The 18,776-nt window shown below is 48.0% G+C and overlaps 2 protein-coding genes across 3 annotated transcripts; both read left to right on the forward strand.

Annotated features, from left to right (window-relative positions):
- The first annotated feature begins 175 nt into the window (after nucleotides 1-175).
- Nucleotides 176-7,770, forward strand: LOC125719480 (phosphatidylinositol 4-phosphate 5-kinase type-1 alpha-like). 2 transcript variants are annotated; one of them, XM_048994291.1, is made up of 15 exons: nucleotides 176-282; nucleotides 491-577; nucleotides 994-1,124; nucleotides 1,228-1,345; nucleotides 1,606-1,758; nucleotides 2,282-2,581; nucleotides 2,753-2,949; nucleotides 3,054-3,137; nucleotides 3,335-3,383; nucleotides 3,512-3,596; nucleotides 3,783-3,887; nucleotides 4,039-4,171; nucleotides 4,392-4,454; nucleotides 5,175-5,262; nucleotides 5,430-7,770. In XM_048994291.1, exons 1-15 carry the CDS (start codon nucleotides 262-264, stop codon nucleotides 5,430-5,432), a joined length of 1,617 nt encoding a protein of 538 aa, XP_048850248.1. In that variant the 5' UTR covers nucleotides 176-261; the 3' UTR covers nucleotides 5,433-7,770. The 2 variants fall into 2 exon arrangements, with proteins under 2 accessions (XP_048850248.1, XP_048850249.1); XM_048994292.1 differs by lacking the exon at nucleotides 5,175-5,262.
- Nucleotides 7,771-12,730: 4,960 nt separating this feature from the next.
- LOC125719215 (26S proteasome non-ATPase regulatory subunit 4) lies at nucleotides 12,731-18,543 on the forward strand. Its single transcript, XM_048993792.1, has 10 exons — nucleotides 12,731-12,858; nucleotides 14,842-14,982; nucleotides 15,608-15,722; nucleotides 15,952-16,038; nucleotides 16,196-16,264; nucleotides 16,341-16,556; nucleotides 16,724-16,832; nucleotides 16,950-17,087; nucleotides 17,216-17,277; nucleotides 17,426-18,543. Exons 1-10 carry the CDS (start codon nucleotides 12,833-12,835, stop codon nucleotides 17,597-17,599), a joined length of 1,137 nt encoding a protein of 378 aa, XP_048849749.1. The 5' UTR covers nucleotides 12,731-12,832; the 3' UTR covers nucleotides 17,600-18,543.
- The last annotated feature ends 233 nt before the right edge of the window (nucleotides 18,544-18,776 follow it).

The raw sequence follows: 18,776 nt of genomic DNA on the forward strand, positions 1-18,776 counted from the left end.
TGTATGCAGAGTTGTTTATGCTGCTTCGCTCCCATGCTTATCAGTACTTTCTTTAGTACAAGGAAAGTTCTGGTCTGCTCTGGAATGGAGCTTGCAGGTATTAGATGACCACAGTGTCCCGAGTCTGTCTATCCGCCATACAGTGTTACATGGGGGCGTGGCTACAAAGGCTATTTCCAGGGCTGCTGGGGCTGCACCCTGCTCTCTGCAGATCCAGGGCTTGTGAAAAACACTGGCTTTTGTTTCAGCACAGCTCCTGAGATGGCGTGCATTCTCACAGTGGTTTGACATGTTTCTGATTTCATTTAAAAAATGTTTTGAATGTGAACTAAACTTTATTGTAGTGTATAAGTAATAGTACTTTATTGACTGATTTATTAATTATAGTAGTTATCATTTCTGTGTTCCGATTCCTAGTTTCTAGATTGTCAAGTTTATTGCTTTGTACTTATTACATGAATAGTAACTGTGACTGGATTTGTGTCTGCAGGCGGCAGGGTCCCCTGGGACGTCCCAAATGAAGAAGACCATCGGACATCGGGGGATTGACCACACGGGGGAGACCACCTACAAGAAGGTCATCTGCTCAATGACATTTCACTTATATCCTTTACATGAAAGTATGAAATGTGCTGAGTTAAGATGTTTTCTTTGATACCAGTGGTTTAAAGATAGATTTCTGCATTCCAACTCTGCTACTGGGCAAAGATAAAAAAAAAAAGCTGTTAGTGTCCTCTTCAGTTACTTGCTATTCTTATCTTTAATTATTTATTCCCGTTGTGCCACCTATTCTGTTTTTCGGCATAATTTATTTGTGTGCCGTGTCCTCAATATGTGTGTCTGCACTACATTACTCTTTTGCACTATGTATCCTGTATACGACAGAGTATCCTCCTGGGATCAAGAAATTGCATGTTAATCTTAATTTGTCCTGGCGTCAGATTGGGATGGATGGGAAACTCAGTGCTCTCTTTGCTTGCTGTACTCGTGCAGACCACGTCCAGTGCCCTGAAAGGTGCCATCCAGCTGGGCATCACGCACACAGTGGGCAGCCTCAGTCAGAAGGCTGAGAGGGATGTCCTTATGCAGGACTTCCTGGTGGTGGAGAGCATCTTCTTTCCCAGGTCTTATTGACCCGCCTGTGTACTACTCTATGAAGCCTGCTCCTTCTGCCTGACTGAGCTTCTCTCCTTATTGGTCTTCTGCTGTGTGGATCTCTTTTCTCAGGGGGGGCAGTAATCAGACTCCAGCCCATCACTTCGATGACTTCCGATTCAAGACTTATGCCCCCATTGCCTTCCGCTACTTCCGAGAGCTCTTTGGTATCCGGCCGGATGATTACCTGGTATGCCGCCATCTTCTCACGCGTTCTCCATTTCTAAGTCAGAAGGCATTAGCATTTGTAGTGGTAAGCAAAGGAAGAAAGAGAAGGATTCATGGTTTGATGTTCTGCTGTGCAGCGAAAATGCAGTGAGGCGTACATGAACAGTTGTGCTTGCATTGTACTGCAGTACTCATTGAATCATACATGAGCAGTTGTGCTTGCGTTGTACTGCAGTACTCATTGAATCATACATGAGCAGTTGTGCTTGCAATGTGTTGCAGTACTCCCTGTGCAATGAGACGCTGATTGAGCTGTCCAACCCCGGAGCAAGTGGCTCGGTCTTCTATGTCTCCAGCGACGATGAATTCATCATCAAGACAGTGCAGCACAAGGAGGCAGAGTTTCTGCAGAAGCTGTTGCCTGGCTACTTCATGGTGAGAGCATGAGTCTCTCCTGTTGGGGCTGCTTTATGGGTGTGATTCTCTGTGATCGCCATAAGTTTTAGCTGCCATCCTCTCCAGCTGTTCACTTTGATTGGGTCGTTATAGGCTGCACTAGAGTGAGAGCAGATTACTATCCTGACATCCTGAGTATTAAAGGGGGCAATCAGAAGGTCACTGGTTTGTTCCCAGCCTCAGCACGTCTGCGACCTTGAGCAAGGCCCTTAACCAGCTATTCCAACAGTTGGCTGCCCTTCGCAATGCGAGGTCTTGCAAATCGTTTGTTCCCCTCTATGTCCCTTCAGGGTCTCCGTAGGACTAGATTCTCTTCAGTGGTTTTCAGGTGTTTTTTTAAAATACTGGGTATCAGGTCACTCATACCAACATAAACCTACACAAACACTCCCAAGGTGTAAGATTCTGACCCGGAGAGGCTGCTGAGGAGCTCCGTGGAATGGGGCGGGGTGTCTCTGAATGCCCTGCAAGATGTGCTCCTCACTCCCGTGTCATTTTTCAGAATATCAACCAGAACAAGCGTACATTGCTGCCCAAGTTCTACGGGCTGTACTGCGTGCAGACCAGCGGCAAGAACATCCGCATCCTGGTGATGAACAACCTGCTTCCACGCGCCAGGCACATGCACCTCAAGTACGACCTCAAGGGCTCCACCTGCAAGCGCCAGGCCTCAGCTAAGGAGCGTGAGAAGGCTCTGCCTACTTATAAGGACTTGGACTTCATCCAGAACATGCCTGATGGTTTGCAGCTGGAGCCTGAGAATTACAATGCCCTGAGCAAGACCATCCAGAGGGATTGCTTGGTCAGTATGCTTCCATCCTCCCTGGTGTGCTCGCGATATTTTCTGTACATCCCCACGAGCACACGTCTCTGTATACAAAATATAGCGTGAATGAACTGTAACAGCCTGTATCTCTGTCATGTTGGCCAGTGTCCCCCATCTGCAGTAACAGTACATCTCATTCTGCCGCAGCTTTTGCAGAGCTTCAAAATCATGGACTACAGTCTGCTGCTTGGCATCCACAACATGGAGCGTGACAAGAGTGTGAACTATGGAGCTGCAAGCCCCGAGCAGAGGAGAGGCCCAGGCCAGAAGTCGCTGTACTGCACAGCCATGGAGTCCATCCAGGGCGAGGCGCGCGGCAGGGCCGTGCTCGACTCCAAGGACTAGTGAGTCAATCCTCCCAGCATGACTGATATAAGCAAGAATCCCGAAGGCATTATTGTGAGTGGCTCGGGGAGATGGTCATGTGATGCTTCTGCTGGTCTTTTAGCATGGGTGGGATTCCAGCACACAACGTCAGAGGGGATCAGCTGCTGCTCTACATTGGCATCATCGACATCCTGCAGTCATACAGGTAGCTGCCTGGCACGCGTGTGCATCTCTGCCCCTTTCTGCTCTAGACTGTCTTTGCACCATCTGGTTCATGTAATCATTTTAGTATTAGTACAATTTGAAATCCCTTCAGTATTAGCAATTTACTCTTCTGGAAATCAGCATTTTGCAGAACACAGCTGAGTGATATGTCATAAACCGGCCGATGTTTTTCACCAGATTAATTAAGAGGTTGGAGCATTCGTGGAAAGCCCTGATACACGATGGGGTAGGGCAGCTTGTGCTTTCACATTCTCCTGTCTTGCAGTGTAAAAAAAACAAAAAAAAAACAATAATTATGACTAATTGACAGTGTGCCGTTTTAAGCATTAAACTTCACACTTCCTTTCTCTGCAGGACACAATATCTGTGCACAGACCAGGTTTCTATGCTGAACGTTTCCAGAAGTTCATGTGCAACACGGTATTCAAGAAAGCCCCATGTAAGTAATTGTGTGTGTGTGTGTGTGTGTGTGCGTGCGTGTGTACCTGTCTGTCTGTGTATATGTGTGTGTGTCTGTGTGTTTATACCATCACCCTTTCACATCCGCAAAAGTTCGGGTGGAAGATTCCTGCAAATGTGAAAATTTGTTAATGATGACTCTCAATGCCTCGATCCTCTTTCCCAGCCAAGCCCTCCCCATCAAAGAAGAGAGGATCCGGGGCCCAGGGGGGTCTCCCCAGGGCGACGGCAGCAGCTGGTGGCCCCAGCCTGGATGTGGAGGGAAAGCAGGGTGAGCGGTGTGTCTGCGGGCGGCAGATCGCAGCGGGACTGCGGGGTGCAGGGCTCAGCTCTGACTGAACATGGCGTTGTCTGCTGAACATGAAACTGCAGAGCATTTTAGCAGCTGCACTAAGCTGGTGTGCTTTTTTTTTTACAACCAGACAGGCAATCTGGCCAGCCTGACCTGCTCGCAAGGACCCCTCGGCTGCATGAATTCAAAAATGACTCTGCTGAAACAACTCTGTCCAACTGCTCCCTGGGAAGCGTGGGTTTCGCCTCCTCTCTGCCACACAGGTACTACTCTGCCATTCTCTTTGGGCCACGGGTGAATGTGCTGTGCATGATTACCAGGCATAGTATCCAATAACGAATAAAGTCGTAAACAAGTGTGATATGACAAGAATTCCTGGTACTTGAAATAGAGACTGTTCTCCATTTCTGCTGTGTCAGAGTCAACACGCAGAGGCAAACAATCAACTTGACTGGTGTGTTACTGTCACACTGTGTTCTGTAGGTCAGTAGGAGTTGAAGTGCATAAGCCATCAAACCCAGAGGAATGGCACGGTGCCCCTAACAGGTGAGAGCTTGTTGCACTGGTCATAATGGTGCGTTTGATTATTTCTCTCCGACTCGGAACTCGGACGAAAACATCACGAAAAACGTCACTTCCCGTTAGAAACACGCCTCTTTATTATGCTGATGTCGAACAGAATTTTCTTGTCCGACTTGCCCCGTGACGTAATTTCAACGTAGCGGCTTACACACTCAACAGTAATTCTATTTTATAAATCTTTAAAAAATTTTATTTTGTTTAATGTATTCATGATTATAAATGTAATTGCATGTGTTCGATTTAGAGAATACCATAAACAGTATCCTAGCGATATCAGATTTTTACCAGACTTGTTAGTGTCTTTGCTTTGTTTGTTGTTTGTTTGCCTGTCGAAAAAGAATATCGCTATGAATGTACTAAAATATTTTATGAAGCTTTTCATGTGGTTTGACTAGGTCGTGTTTCTTGTTTGTTTGTCTCTCGGAAAAAATAATCTTACTCCAAAACTGCTAAAATATAAAGCAACAGCACACAGCAGCATGTTCATGGAGGCAGCCATGTTTGTTGCGAGATGTGGTGGCTGGAACGGGAGACAGACGTGATGTCACTCAACTCGGAATCTCCGAGTTCCGAGAGAAAAACGAAGGCCCCATAACATCAGCCCACTGACTGCGAGTCTCCTGAGCCGTTCCTCTGCACGCTGCCTGTGGCGCCGCTCAGCTCCGCTTCCCTTTCCATCCGTAGTGCTGCAGTGGCAGTTCCAGAGCATCCGTCCGCCAGAGAAGATGCCATTTCCCTCAAAGACATCATTCCCGAAACTAACATCTGCTTTGTAAGCCACCTCAGAACTACCCAGATGTGCCGGCTTAACAATATTGACTTCGGCTGTTAGAAGCTTGGGTGCCTGTAGCTTGGATGTCCTTGCTTTGTAACCCTATATTAAGCCTGAGGTATGTTAAGCGTGATGTAGCTCATGACGTGTCTGTGTCCTCTTGGCAGTAAAAGAAGAGTTAGAAGACATTGAGAGGAAGAAGCCCAGGAGGGCCAAGGCGAGCCCTGTCTCCAGGCACACATCCCAGCAAGCCAGAGTAATGAGGAGCGGCGGGAAGGCGGAGCCATAACATACAGGGCCCCACCCACAGTGACATCACTGCAGTGCTTGGCTCGCAATAATCACCATGACTGGGCTTGGGGTTATGATGCCTGATCTATGATGCCTGATCTATGATGCCTGATCTATGGGCTACTCAGCCGCACGAAGTGGTGTGTTACTGAGTGTCATCCAACACACAGCTCACATTTCTCAATGCACAAGACCGGGCTGAGATTTCTACATTTATCTCATACTACATATGTGGCTTAAAAATATATTAGTTCTTAACCCTTGATGTGGATTTATGAAAAAATTGTAAACAAGCTACAACAGCAGATATTATGACTCCAGTCTTTTGCTACCCTAGCACATGCAGGACTTGCTGCTTGAGTTACAGTGACACTACCTAGAGAACTCCAGCAGGGGGAGCTATCGCTACTGCAGCACTTTCCAAATTAACTAGAACCAAAGCAGACTAGGCCAGTATTTCACTATTCCTGGCCACTCCCTTTATTTTTACAATGTCTTCTTAAAACTGAAGGGAAAGAAGATGGGAGTTATATCTACATACACTCTCTCTGACAGTAGTTACACTACTCATCCTGTAGAGGGATGGCTGATGACAGTGACAGTGTTGGTCTCCTAACGGTAGGTTTTCTGCAGTCCTAAATGCTGGACTTGTCAACCTTCTGTGGACTGAGCTCATACAGCAGCTACGGGGCATGAGGCAGGTCCTCCAAATTTGGCGTTTCCTCGTCCCCTTTAGTGCTGTGGTTTCGGGAGCCTGGCGGCTGTGTTTAAGTACTGCCATGTTTCTATTTAAAGTCCACAGAATCTATTACAAAATGACTGGAAATGTAATGATATAACTACCACTCACATGAAGACAAGGGGTTACTAACTGTAGGGACATGTTTTGTGGAGGCCTTTAAACTGTGTGCTTTGATGAATTTGCCACAGTTCGGCCCATGGCTGAGTTTAGGGTGCACAGTGAAGATGACATGCTCCCTGCAACAAGGAAAGACACTGAATGTCTTTTATAACGTGTCCACTCAGGCTGTACGGATTCCATTTTTTCTGCCCTGATTCGATACCTGGGCTTTGGTATACCAAGTACCGATCCAAAACCAGGGTTTAATTAATAAGCTGTAGGCTTTTGCCTCACTGTCTGGAAAAGACTGTCATCATTCATTTATGTCATTTCCCCGGAAATGTAACTACACGTTGCAGTGACACGGACTGCAAGGACTGTGATTGGTCTGCTTGGTAGCATTTGTGTTTTTTATAGGAAAGCGTACACCCAGGTGTACTAATAACTAATGCTACAGTTTGTATCACCAGTATATCTAACATTAAACAATTTATTTAGTTTAATGTTAAATAACGCTTCAGTTTCATTTTCTTTCGCGTCTTCAGACTTTGCGGTAAAATTTGTTGTTGCTCTCTTTCGCTGCTAGCATTAGCAAACTCTGTGCTCTCTGCACTATGGTGTGTCTTTAGATGTTTGATCAAACTGCTTGTGTTACATGTGCGCTGTCCCTTCCTCCTCTTGACACTTTAGCAGAACAGAGCTTTGTCTGTTTTATTTCTCTTGTCGTCCCTTATCTTTGTCCAAACTGCGGATATCCTCCACGTATACTCGCCAATGATGCCAATGGTAGTGTTCTGTGCATTTATCCTTCCCAAATGTTTCTGGTTGACAAATTTCTTGCTAGATGCCAAAATCTGATTGGGCAACACAAAAAAGATGCAGTAGCTTTGAGTGTTAACGTAATGTTGCAATTAAGTGGTATTGGTTTTGGGTATAGGACAATTTTTATGAGCAAGAGCATATGAGCACAAGCATCGACCCGGTACCTGATGCCGGTATCAGTATCAGTGCATCCCTAGTGTCCACATTGCTGCTTAACAAGAACATGTCATTTGTCAATGCATTTGTATAATGAACAAGAATTTGAGACATAGAACTTTCATTGAATCGTAATGCTTTGTTACAAACCTTCAGCAAATTTGTGCTTTAGTGCTCGGTTTCTGGGCTCCAGTAGGAAACTAAATACCACAGCGGCCAGGGGCTCGATACAGCCAGCGTGCCTGAGCCACGAACGACTGACGGCGGCCAGGGACTCGATACAGCCAGCGTGCCTGAGCCACGAACGACTGACGGCGGCCAGGGACTCGATACAGCCAGTGTGCCTGAGCCACGAATGAATGAACATCTGAAAACATTTGAAAAACATGCATTTTTTTTTTCCAGAGATTTGGAATGGTTCAGTATAACCCAACTACTGAACATATCTAAGTCAAAAATCAATGGAGAGAAAAATACACTAAAATAAACTACTAAAAAGCTGATGGTGACCTTCAGGGGGTTCTCTATTGGCAGAAAGGGCTGAAGATTAAGTTATGCTTTTCACAAATGAATTATGAATTTCACAAATCTTTGATTAATGTGTTTAACGTAAGAAACATTATTGTGCTGGGGAGACTTGGGCTGCTTAACATCATTTTAGCACATTTTTTGCAATATAAGAAAGACTTGGTAGTGTTTGGAATTGTGTTCAAATATCTAATGATCTCCAACACCGCACCCGGTTAAAACTAAATGGTCTGGAACCAGTTTTAAAGGTGTATTACAGACGTCTTAGCTTTTAATTAAGCATTTTTCTCCAGAAACATATGTACTTTGAATGTATGTGATATTTAAATGATACCACAGGTCTGCGTGTAATAGACTGAAAACACTGCATTCCGGCTTTTATATTTTAACTGCGGTTATGCATTAATGTGAATCAGCAAATCTTGTTCTTGCCTGCACTCTATACGATTTCTTAATTTGAGACATTTGAGCTAGGACTGAAAGGGGCCTTGTGCAGGTCTGTGTTTCCTGTCATGAATTCTGTAACGTGATGTTAATCAAATGATTAGTTAATTAGGTATAAGTATTTGATTTTTTAAATTATTATTCAAAGTCATCAGTATGTTAGTGTGAAGGATTTTATTTATCTATCAGTTTTGACTGTGCCAAAAATGAGCGCAACACATTTTGTTCCTATGCTGCGACTGTCACTGAACTGACAGCCATTATGCTTCACTGTAAGCTGGCTGCTTCACCGTAAACCTCAGAAAGCCCTTATGCAGTCACAGGTACAGCAGATGTAGTTGTCATGCCCGGCTCGTCCGCTCCTCGTGTGTGCCACGCCCCCTAATTACCCACGTGTGATTTCCTGATCCTGCCCAGTCGTGTCTTGTTTCCTGCTGCCTTGTTCCGTGTATTTAAGTCCTGGTCTCCCCAGTTTACTTTGTCTGTCATTGATGTTAGTTGGCGTTCCATGTCTCCTGCTTCCCGTTCCCCGATTAAACCCCCGTTTTCCCGTATCCCGCTTGTCAGCTTGCTCCTTCCGCACGATCGCCGTTCTCCGCTCGCGATCGTTGCCCTCGACTCGTGACAGAATGACAGACCCAACAAAGAAAAGGAGACGCAGGGGAAGGCGAATCCCGGAAGCGCCGCCTCTTTATCTGGGCGCCTGCTCGCTCTCCAGCCCCGGGCTCCCTCAGGAGGAAGAGGAGCTCGTCCTAGGTCCCGACCTGGGACTGTACGGTCTGGGTCCCTGCTCCTTGGCCAGGCTCTGGGCTCCAAGTGAGGATGAAGAGGACGAGTCCTTCGTCTTCCCAGACCTGGAGCCCCTCCCCACGGAACTGCTGCCGCCCCTCGAGCGGTGTGATTACCGGCCCGAGCGGCTGGCTAACCGAGGTGTCAGAGCGATGAGGGACGTTATTCCCCGGGTACCCCGCGCTCTGATAAGGGCTACTTCTGCCCTATCCGCGCCGGACGTCTCAGTTCCACCTCCCGCGGCAGCCACCCCGGAGGCGTATCCCTCGCCTCTCCCAGGGAAGACGGCAGCCCTCGCCAATCAATTCTTCGCCCTCCAGGGGCTGTTCTGGAGGGCGTTAGCGGAGGTGGCACCTCCAGTGAGCGACGAGGTAGAAGCGCTCACTGACCGTCTGAGAAGGGGCTTCGACACGTTTACTCCCGCCTCCGAGCGGGAGGACCTCGACCGGCTGGCAGGGGACCTCAAACAGCTTCTCCAGCTACAGAGGGCCTCTGTTTCCCCGTCGGAGCAGCCGACTCTGACGGCGGAACCCGAGCCGGAGTAGCCGTCCCTACCGGCGGACCCCGCTCCCGTGCAGCCGCCATTGCCGGCGGACCCCGCTCCCGTGCAGCCGCCATTGCCGGCGGACCCCGCTCCCGTGCAGCCGCCATTGCCGGCGGACCCCGCTCCCGTGCAGCCGCCATTGCCGGCTTCGCCGCTGCCGCCGCCTGCGCAGCCGCCTTCGCTGCCTGCTGCAGCTCCCGGGCAGGCGCCCCCACTGCAGCCGCCTGCTGCAGCTCCCGGGCAGGCGCCCCCACTGCAGCCGCCTGCTGCAGCTCCCGGGCAGGCGCCCCCACTGCAGCCAGCTCCAGTTCCTGACCGCGCTCCAGTTCCTGACCGCGCTCCAGTTCCTGACCGCGCTCCAGTTCCTGACCGCGCTCCAGTTCCTGACCGCGCTCCAGTTCCTGACCGCGCTCCAGTTCCTGCAGAGGCACCCCCTCTGCAGCCGCCTGCTGCAGCTCCCGGGCAGGCGCCCCCACTGCAGCCGCCTGCTGCAGCTCCCGGGCAGGCGCCCCCACTGCAGCCAGCTCCTGTTCCTGACCGCGCTCCTGTTCCTGTGCAGGCGCCCCCACTGCAGCCACCTGCAGCTCCCGGGCAGGCGCCCCCACTGCAGCCACCTGCAGCTCCCGGGCAGGCGCCCCCACTGCAGCCACCTGCAGCTCCTGACCGCGCTCCTGTCCCTTCTCCCCCTGTGACAGTGTCTCCCTCGCCCCGGCGAACTCGACCCCGACCTGGGGTCATGTCTGTGTCCCGTAAAGGGAGGGGACACAGACGCAGGGCTGGGGTCCCGCCCGCCCTGCCCCCTGGCTCGCCCTGCCTCGCCTGCGCTGGGGCTCGGTTGCCGCCTGCGGGTCCTGGCCCTCCGGGTCTGCTGTCGCCTGCGGGTCCCTCTCCGGTGCCTCGTCGCCCTGCCTCGCTCCCCTCTCCGGGTCCTGGTCGGTCGCCTGCGGGCTCCCCGACGGCGGCTCCTCGGTCGCCTGCGGGGCCCCTACCTCCGGCCCTCCCCCGGACATCGCCGCCTGCTGCGGCTCCCCCCTCCTCCGTGCCTTCGCCCTGGCCCCTTCCAGCTCCCTCGTCCCCTTACCTGGTGCTCCCTCCCTGGCCCCTCCGCGGGTCCCTCGCCCTGTCTCCTCAGCCCCTTCTCGGTCCCCTCCGGCTCCGGCCTCCCGGCCGCCTGCGGCCCCTCCGGCTGCCGCCCGTCGCCCGCTGGGGCTCCCTCGGGCTCCCCTTCCTTCCCCCTCCTTCTCTCCCTTCTTTCCCATCTCTGTCCCGCCTGTCTTTTCTCCTCCTTCCGCCTTTGTCCCTCGTCCCTTCGCTCCTTGTGTTCCTCCTTCTCCCTCTGGCTTCCCTCCGTTCACTCCCGGTCCTTTTGTCCCGCCTGTTCCCTCTGTGTCTCCCTTTCTGATCTGTCTCTCCGCTTTCCCGGCCCTTTGTCAGCTCCTGTCCTATGTTCTGTCTCTTGCCTTGTTTTGTGCTTCGGTCCTGTTCCCCGTCGTGCGTTAATTCTGTTCTTGTTTTCCAGGTCCTGCCTCGTCCCGTCCGTCGCCCCCTTCCTTGGCGCGCCCGGTGTAGCGCGCCTTTGGGGGGGGGGTTCTGTCATGCCCGGCTCGTCCGCTCCTCGTGTGTGCCACGCCCCCTAATTACCCACGTGTGATTTCCTGATCCTGCCCAGTCGTGTCTTGTTTCCTGCTGCCTTGTTCCGTGTATTTAAGTCCTGGTCTCCCCAGTTTACTTTGTCTGTCATTGATGTTAGTTGGCGTTCCATGTCTCCTGCTTCCCGTTCCCCGATTAAACCCCCGTATCCCGCTTGTCAGCTTGCTCCTTCCGCACGATCGCCGTTCTCCGCTCGCGATCGTTGCCCTCGACTCGTGACAGTAGTCATATTTGTCTTCATTTTATCCTTCATTCATAGACTGTGCCTGTTTTGTACCCCAAGTTTTCTGGCTTAGACATCACAAAAAAGTTGAAAAATGCAAAATTTTGTAAATAATGGAAGTTGATCATTTGGCATAATGGTTAATGGAGTGAAGCAAGAAATTTAACAGAATAAAATCTTGTGTACAGGACCTGTTTGGAGTTTGTTTTATTCATGTTGCATGAGCATATTCGTGGTACTCCGGTTTCCTTTCGCTATCCAATGACATGCATTCCAATGACTCCCCTGTGATGGACTGACATCTGCATTGTTATTCCTGAGTCTGTGGTTTGGTCCGCACTGTGCCGGTCTTGCAAACCTTTTTTACTGAGAGATGTTTTTGCTTTTTAAGAGAAAACATATACCTAAGGAATACAGTTTCATAAAAATTAATATATCATATAAACTATGACTTAAACTTATAGATGTTGGTTTCGACAGAAAACTGGTCTTTTAAGCAAACCTATATTTACGTGTTCTCTCAGGTACAGAAAGAAACTGCTCTCTCAGGTACAGATACACTTAAGGATGGTAGAAAGGTGTCAGGATGATCATTTGCACCAACTCAAAATTCAAAATAAATTTAAATGGAGCAACTTAAAAGGTCCCACTTAAGGGCTCAAATTGATATTACTGCCTGGCCTAAAAAAGGGTCGCACACTTTTATATTTCGTTGGGATGTATTTAGTTTTGATTATGGTGCACATTCATCAACGTATTTTTGCCACATGCTTATGCAACATCTCAATTTTTTTTTCATCCAGATGTGCATTCATTTCTCATTGAGATCGTGTATCGATGATAAGTGAGTTGTACCACTTAATTGCTGCATAATGTTGCTGAGCTGTAATAATGATCCAATCATTGGCTCTTAAGTACTTGCTGATTTAAATTGAAATGGTGAAAATTGTTTTGGCCAGGTAGTGTATTATTAACCATGGGATTTGAACCCACAACCCTCTAGACAAAAAGCACAAAACCATACTCCGCTGAGCTACATACTATCCAGACCACATTAGCTCCGGTAGTATGTGGCAGTGTGGTATGTGACTTACAAAAGTCTGTTTTAACAATTTCGTTTAAAGACTGTGAATAAATGCATAAGCCCACGCACACAAAAAAAAAATCAGGTTGCGGCGTAGCGAAGAATGTTTGCATCCGGGTTACTGAGCGACTCCAGCGTTCTAACCAATGAGTGGCCGCGTTTCCCAGAGCCGTCAGGGAAGGACGCAAAGTTTCCAAAATGGTGCTCGAGAGTACTATGGTTTGGTAAGATAGATATATTTAAATCAGTATTTGTCCTTTATTTCCTTTGGTTAATTTACCACAATAATTTTGATTAATTGGCAAGAGTGATGTGATATTATTACATGTTGAATGAAAAGAAGGGTTTTGCTTTTACTTCTAACTGTTCGCCGGGGTTCCGTATTTTCCTGAGTCATTACTGACAGCCTTGTTTAGTCGTGGCTAGTCGAGTTCGTTGTGTAGTAAAAGTATTTTGAATTTATACTTCTGCGTCAGTCTAATCGAATATTTCGAGCGTACACATCTCAACGAATGTGCTGTGTTTGACGTATATCTAGCTGCACACAGCATAAAACCGCTGAAATGTTATTAACGGCCGGTTCTTGGAGAGCCCACCAAGATTAGCCAGCCAGCTAGTACGGCTACCAACGTGTTCATAATGCTGCCAGTCGAATCTGAAGGATTCATAATGTAAACTACGCTTCGTTAATCCAGACAACTAAGCCGCATTGTATTGGTGTCAGTGTAACGTGACTATATAGGGGTAGTCATAGCTAGCTACATATGCTAATGGATGAGAAAGATTTGCTTGGTTTTCCTGCGAGATCCTGAGAAAACCTGCAGAACTCTACAAAACGCACATTACCGATAGTTATTTCTTTTTTCCGCTCATCTTAGTAAAAGGACGTCTTTTATCCAGCGGTAATTTGAATCCACCTCTTTCATTAGTGGATGCCACAATCTATATATTTTGCCTATAGTTCCGATACTTTGTATTATTGTCATATTACTCGGTCATATTGCACACCTTAATACCCTTTAAATATCAGTGGGGTATTACTCCCGAAAACATTTCTGTTATTCATTTTCTCTGTATAACATAGTACATTTTTGTCAGATTATTTGCACTATGTAGTATTTGGGTGGAGTGGTGGCTTTGAGGCTAGGCATCTGTGCTACCAACTGGAAGGTTGCTGGTTCAAATCCCATGAATGCCCAGAATGGTTCTGCTCAGTTGGGCCCTTGAGCAAGACCCTTAACCTGCAATTGCTTCGTCCTGGGTATGATGTTAATCTACATCCTGTCCAATAAGGAGGTCCTCCAACTTACAGGGAGAACTTGAGGGTTGGTGGCATTATTGGCACTTCAGCTACTGGAAGGAAAAAACTCACACTGGTCCCCATTCGGACTAATGTGGTGCTGAGGTATCACCCGCCACATGGCTACACTCAGGGTCTCATCCCTGATGTGATTTGGTATGTGGTGGGTGTGGCAACGTACTGTAATCAGTGCGTGCTCCTTACCTCATAGTATTTGGTTGAAGTGTATTGAACAGAGCTGGTGAGTAGCCTAATATATTAAGTCTATGAACATTTTGGTGGCAAGCTTTTTCTACTTATTGGGATGCCTTAGTAGGGGTAACAATGTGCTTTCGCACCTGTGTGGTGGGAGGGTATGATTCCTGCCCCTACTTTCTGTATGCAGTTTGCATGTATGTACATTCCCAGGTGGCAGCAGAGATGGAAACGTATATTTACATTTACCTAATGCTTTTACCCAGGTGTCTTACAGTACAGGGAAGGGGCCCAGTGTGTGTATGCCCTCCCTGGGATTTGAATCTGTGACCTTTGCGTTGCTGGGACAATGCTTTACTTGTTGAGCTACAGGAGCTGGGAAATTATCATCTGCAAATTGGTCTGTGTCCTGAAACGGGGTGACATTGGCCCCACCCCCTACCCTCGGTGTACTGGATGTCAGGCTGGTAGGGACGCTGTGCTGAATAAGACCTAATGAAGATGGACCCTGTTGCTGTTTGTATGTTGCGGTGCCAGTTGTATCATCAAGTTTTTTGAACAAATCCTTGGATTTATATATTTTTTTGTGTGTGTGGCTGTGTCACATCTGTCGTGGCAAGTCCTATATACTCATAAAACCATAACACTTGGCGTAATTGTTTTGTGCTCCCTTTTTAGCCCAATTAAACGTGCTTTGTTATCTGTCCTACAGTGTGGATAACAGCGAGTACATGCGCAATGGAGACTTCCTCCCTACGAGGCTACAGGCCCAGCAGGATGCCGTAAACATTGTTTGCCACTCAAAGACCCGCAGTAATCCTGAGAACAATGTGGGTCTCATCACAATGGCCAAGTAAGTGTGTGTGGTTCTGCTGCTTTGATGGGGCATGTACAGCTCTGTAAAAAATTAAGAGGGCAAAAGTTACTTTCTGATGGCAGAGATGATAGTCGCCTCACCCAGCAGTGCCTTATAAATCAAAGGTCATACTCAAGTGACCTTCAAAAATAATGGAAAACATTAAGTGCAGATGTGAAGTGCACTGCTAGGACAATTCATAACAGGCTTCTAGAAGCAGGACTGAAGACCCATTAAGCAAGGAAGAAGCCCTTCATCAACGAGAAACGGAGAAGAATCAGGCTGGAGTTTGCAAGAAAATATATATTTTACCCGGGCACATACCCATAAACTGAGAAATGAGTGCAGCTGAAAGTTTTGCAGTGGTCTCCTAATTTTTTCCAGTATATACATAAACCTTTGTAATGGTGTGGCTGCTTATCACTATTCTGCCGGGGCTCTTGCCAGATTCATGCTCTATGTCTGTGTGGCTATCACAGCATCACTGTGACTTGTGTGGGTGTAATACTCTGGATGTACCTGAAATATGTGTATATGAGTGTGACAACAGGGCATGATGGTGCAGTGTCACTTCATAAGACTATACTTTTGATATATGCTTTTTAAATGTATCTTTCCACAGTAACTGTGAGGTGTTGACCACACTTACCCCAGACACGGGACGCATCCTCTCCAAATTGCATGCTGTCCAGCCTCGGGGCAAGATCAGCTTCTGCACTGGTATTCGAGTAGCACACGTGAGTCTCCCTGTGCGCAGAGTGCTGCCTATTGCGTTTAACTGGTGTCACATGTGAGCCTCCCTTTGCACAACGCGTTACACAATGCATGTTACTAGTGTCATGTGAGTCTCCCTGTGCAGAGCGCACTGCACACTACATGTCACCGGTGGCACAAGTGAGTTGAGCAGTTTTATTTTTATCTGGTCAGTGAGTGTGCTTTGTTTACCGATGTCTTGTCTCTATGCAGCTGGCTCTGAAACATAGACAAGGGAAGAATCACAAGATGCGCATCATCGCCTTTGTAGGCAGTCCTGTGGAGGACAATGAGAAGGATGTGAGTCTGTCTGTTTGTCATGGTAGCTGGTAGGTGTGTGCTAAAGCAGAGCGGATAGGGCTTCAGCAGCTCCTTATAGACCTGAAACATTTTCTCTGACAAGAGAAACATTCACTCTCTCTCTCCCTTTGCTCTCTCCATGTGTCTCATCTAACAGCTGGTTAAATTGGCCAAACGGTTGAAGAAAGAGAAAGTAAATGTGGATGTAATCAATTTTGGGGAGGAGGTAAGGCTGGTGATCAGACGCCCGTAGCACAAACGTATCTCCCAGTGCTTGTTACTCACCTTCTTGTCCTCTGTAGGAGGTAAACACTGAGAAGCTCACTGCGTTCATCAACACCCTGAATGGGAAGGAAGGTACAAGCTCTCACTTGGTGACGGTTCCCCCAGGGCCCAGCCTGGCCGACGCCCTGCTCTCCTCACCCATCCTAGCAGGAGAAGGGGGTTCCATGCTGGGCTTGGGAGCCAGTGACTTTGAGTTTGGAGTGGACCCCAGTGCCGACCCTGAGCTGGCATTGGTAAGGGTTAGAAAATGAGAATTTTCCTGTGTAGTAATGTAAGGGTATTAAATGTGTAGTAATATATCGCTGTACAAGGTTGCAGTGAGTGGTGGGGGGCTTAGAGAGCTGAGGATGGGGGACCGCTCCTATGGTGCATTCCGGTTCAAGTGGCTGCTCGCCCCCAGGCCCTGCGGGTGTCCATGGAGGAACAGAGACAGCGGCAGGAGGAGGAAGCACGGCGAGTGGCAGCCGCTTCTGCCGCAGAGGCTGGCATCCCCACTTCGGCTGGAGATGGTGAGCGATGATGTCGTTTTTCAGGACTTAGCTGCCCTCAGCTTGCTTGTTGAAGATGGAGCCTCATGTAAAGGCTTTGGTTTGTAGATCTTCTCTCTGCCTGTCCCACATGAACAGAATCAGAGGAGGCTCTGCTGAAGATGTCTGTGTCCCAGCCGGAATCTGGGGCCGCTGTGCTGCCGGACTTCAGTACCATGACGGAGGAGGAGCAGATTGCCTACGCCATGCAGATGTCTTTGCAGGGAGCTGGGGGCGGTAAGTCTGACTGCCTGCTGCCACTTCCGCTTCTCCAGGACCGCACTTCTGCTCAGTACTAGCTGTTGATCGGTTACTCTGTAGTCACCTTTTCCCTACTTTCGTCCCTGTTTTACATGTTCTTGCAGATTATGGTGATCCTGTTGCTATGGACACAGGAGTCCCAATGGACACAGCTGATTCAGCAAAGGTAGGCAGTCTGGTGCTGTGGACGGTCTCGTTTTGAAGAATACAGGTGGTGTTATGATGCAAGTTGACCATGAAGTTCTTTTTATTCAATTTCACTACCCCAATCTTTCCCCTGTGTCTCGGTGTCTGGCCCGTTTCATCATCCTCAGGAGGAGGATGACTATGATGTGATGCAGGACCCCGAGTTCCTTCAGAGCGTGTTGGAGAACCTGCCGGGCGTGGACCCCAATAACGAGGCCATCCGCAATGCCATGGGGTCCCTGGCCTCGCAGACGGGAGCGAAGCCACCGGATTCTAAGAAAGACGACGAGAAGAAGAAGTGAAGCCTGGATCAGCAGACGTGATGAGGATACCCCCAGGCACACATTTCACTGATCTGAAAGGACAACTGTTAGAAATGGATGGCAGAGGTGACATTTAGGTGGGCATAGTGTTAGTTCGGAGTGACTTTTTGACAGTTCTCCACACCAGACAAAGGACATGGAGGGTATCACGTAAAGACAGACTCATTACATTAGACACATCTAAAACCTTGTACGTTACAAAAATGTTGTATACTAAATAGCTATGTCTCCCTCTTTGCTTTTGTTTTTCATTTTCTATTGCAATTAAACATGCTGAAGTACCTGCATGTCTCTTTCAATTCCCTGCTCTCTTTCCCTACTATTTCTCAACCTGTTGCTCATTTAATATGAAATTGAAACCTGAGTACAAATAAACTTGAATACTGCGACGTGTTAGTGTTTCGCCCCTGTGTGCCTTTAGTGCATGTGGAAGGCAGGAAATCTGACCATTACAGATACTTAGCTTGGTGTTGAGAACAATTCTGGTGCGTCTATGCCTTTTACATGCCAGGTTTGTTGTGGGCAGTGGCGGGGCAACCTTAACAGTAACATTTTACATGCTTTCAGTATAAATGCAAAACAGAGTGATTTAGTACTTTAGATACAGTGTTTTGTTAATCTCTCTCACGCACCCCTGCTTGGAAGTGTGAATGTGGTGAATAGGGGTTTGCTCTGGGGCTGAGGACAGTTATCTGTGGTCATCTGGTGTGTAGTACTAGGTTAGCTAAGGATGGAAAACAAAATTATACATGTAACAATTTTTAAAAAAAGGTTTTGAACTGCGTCTTTCTGATGCTTTCTGTAAATCACAGGTTTGTCCTGATTGGTCTGTGCACCTCACGGGGATCTGAGGTATTCAGGTTATTGCTGTGCATTGAAGTGCTTTATGTATACAAAAGAATAAAAGGAATATGAACCTGTTACTTCGCTGAATATTTTCAGACCATGTGTAACTTTTAAAACATTCTACGCGCTTTTCCTCATAGACATGAATAGTCTTTGTGGACAGAATGACAATCAAGTGCCGTTATTGCACATATAAATATTTTTTTCTTTGACAACATTGGGGACAGATGGACATTGCAATAATTAGGCAATATTTTTTGACGTTTTATTGTTCAAAGCACAACATCTTTTCCTAACAGTTAAAAATTCA

This window comes from Brienomyrus brachyistius, chromosome 23 (genome assembly GCF_023856365.1).
Source record: "Brienomyrus brachyistius isolate T26 chromosome 23, BBRACH_0.4, whole genome shotgun sequence".
NCBI classification, from domain to species: Eukaryota; Metazoa; Chordata; class Actinopteri; order Osteoglossiformes; family Mormyridae; genus Brienomyrus; species Brienomyrus brachyistius.

Coding starts and splice junctions, on each gene's coding strand:
- LOC125719215 (XM_048993792.1), top strand. CDS start 12,833: ATGGTGCTCGAGAGTACTATGGTTTG. Junction 16,557..16,723: donor CCGACCCTGAGCTGGCATTG/GTAAGGGTTAGA, acceptor GCTCGCCCCCAG/GCCCTGCGGGTGTCCATGGA. Junction 16,833..16,949: donor CCCCACTTCGGCTGGAGATG/GTGAGCGATGAT, acceptor CCACATGAACAG/AATCAGAGGAGGCTCTGCTG.
- LOC125719480 (XM_048994291.1), top strand. CDS start 262: ATGGCGTGCATTCTCACAGTG. Junction 1,346..1,605: donor TCCGGCCGGATGATTACCTG/GTATGCCGCCAT, acceptor AATGTGTTGCAG/TACTCCCTGTGCAATGAGAC. Junction 3,888..4,038: donor GGATGTGGAGGGAAAGCAGG/GTGAGCGGTGTG, acceptor TTTTACAACCAG/ACAGGCAATCTGGCCAGCCT.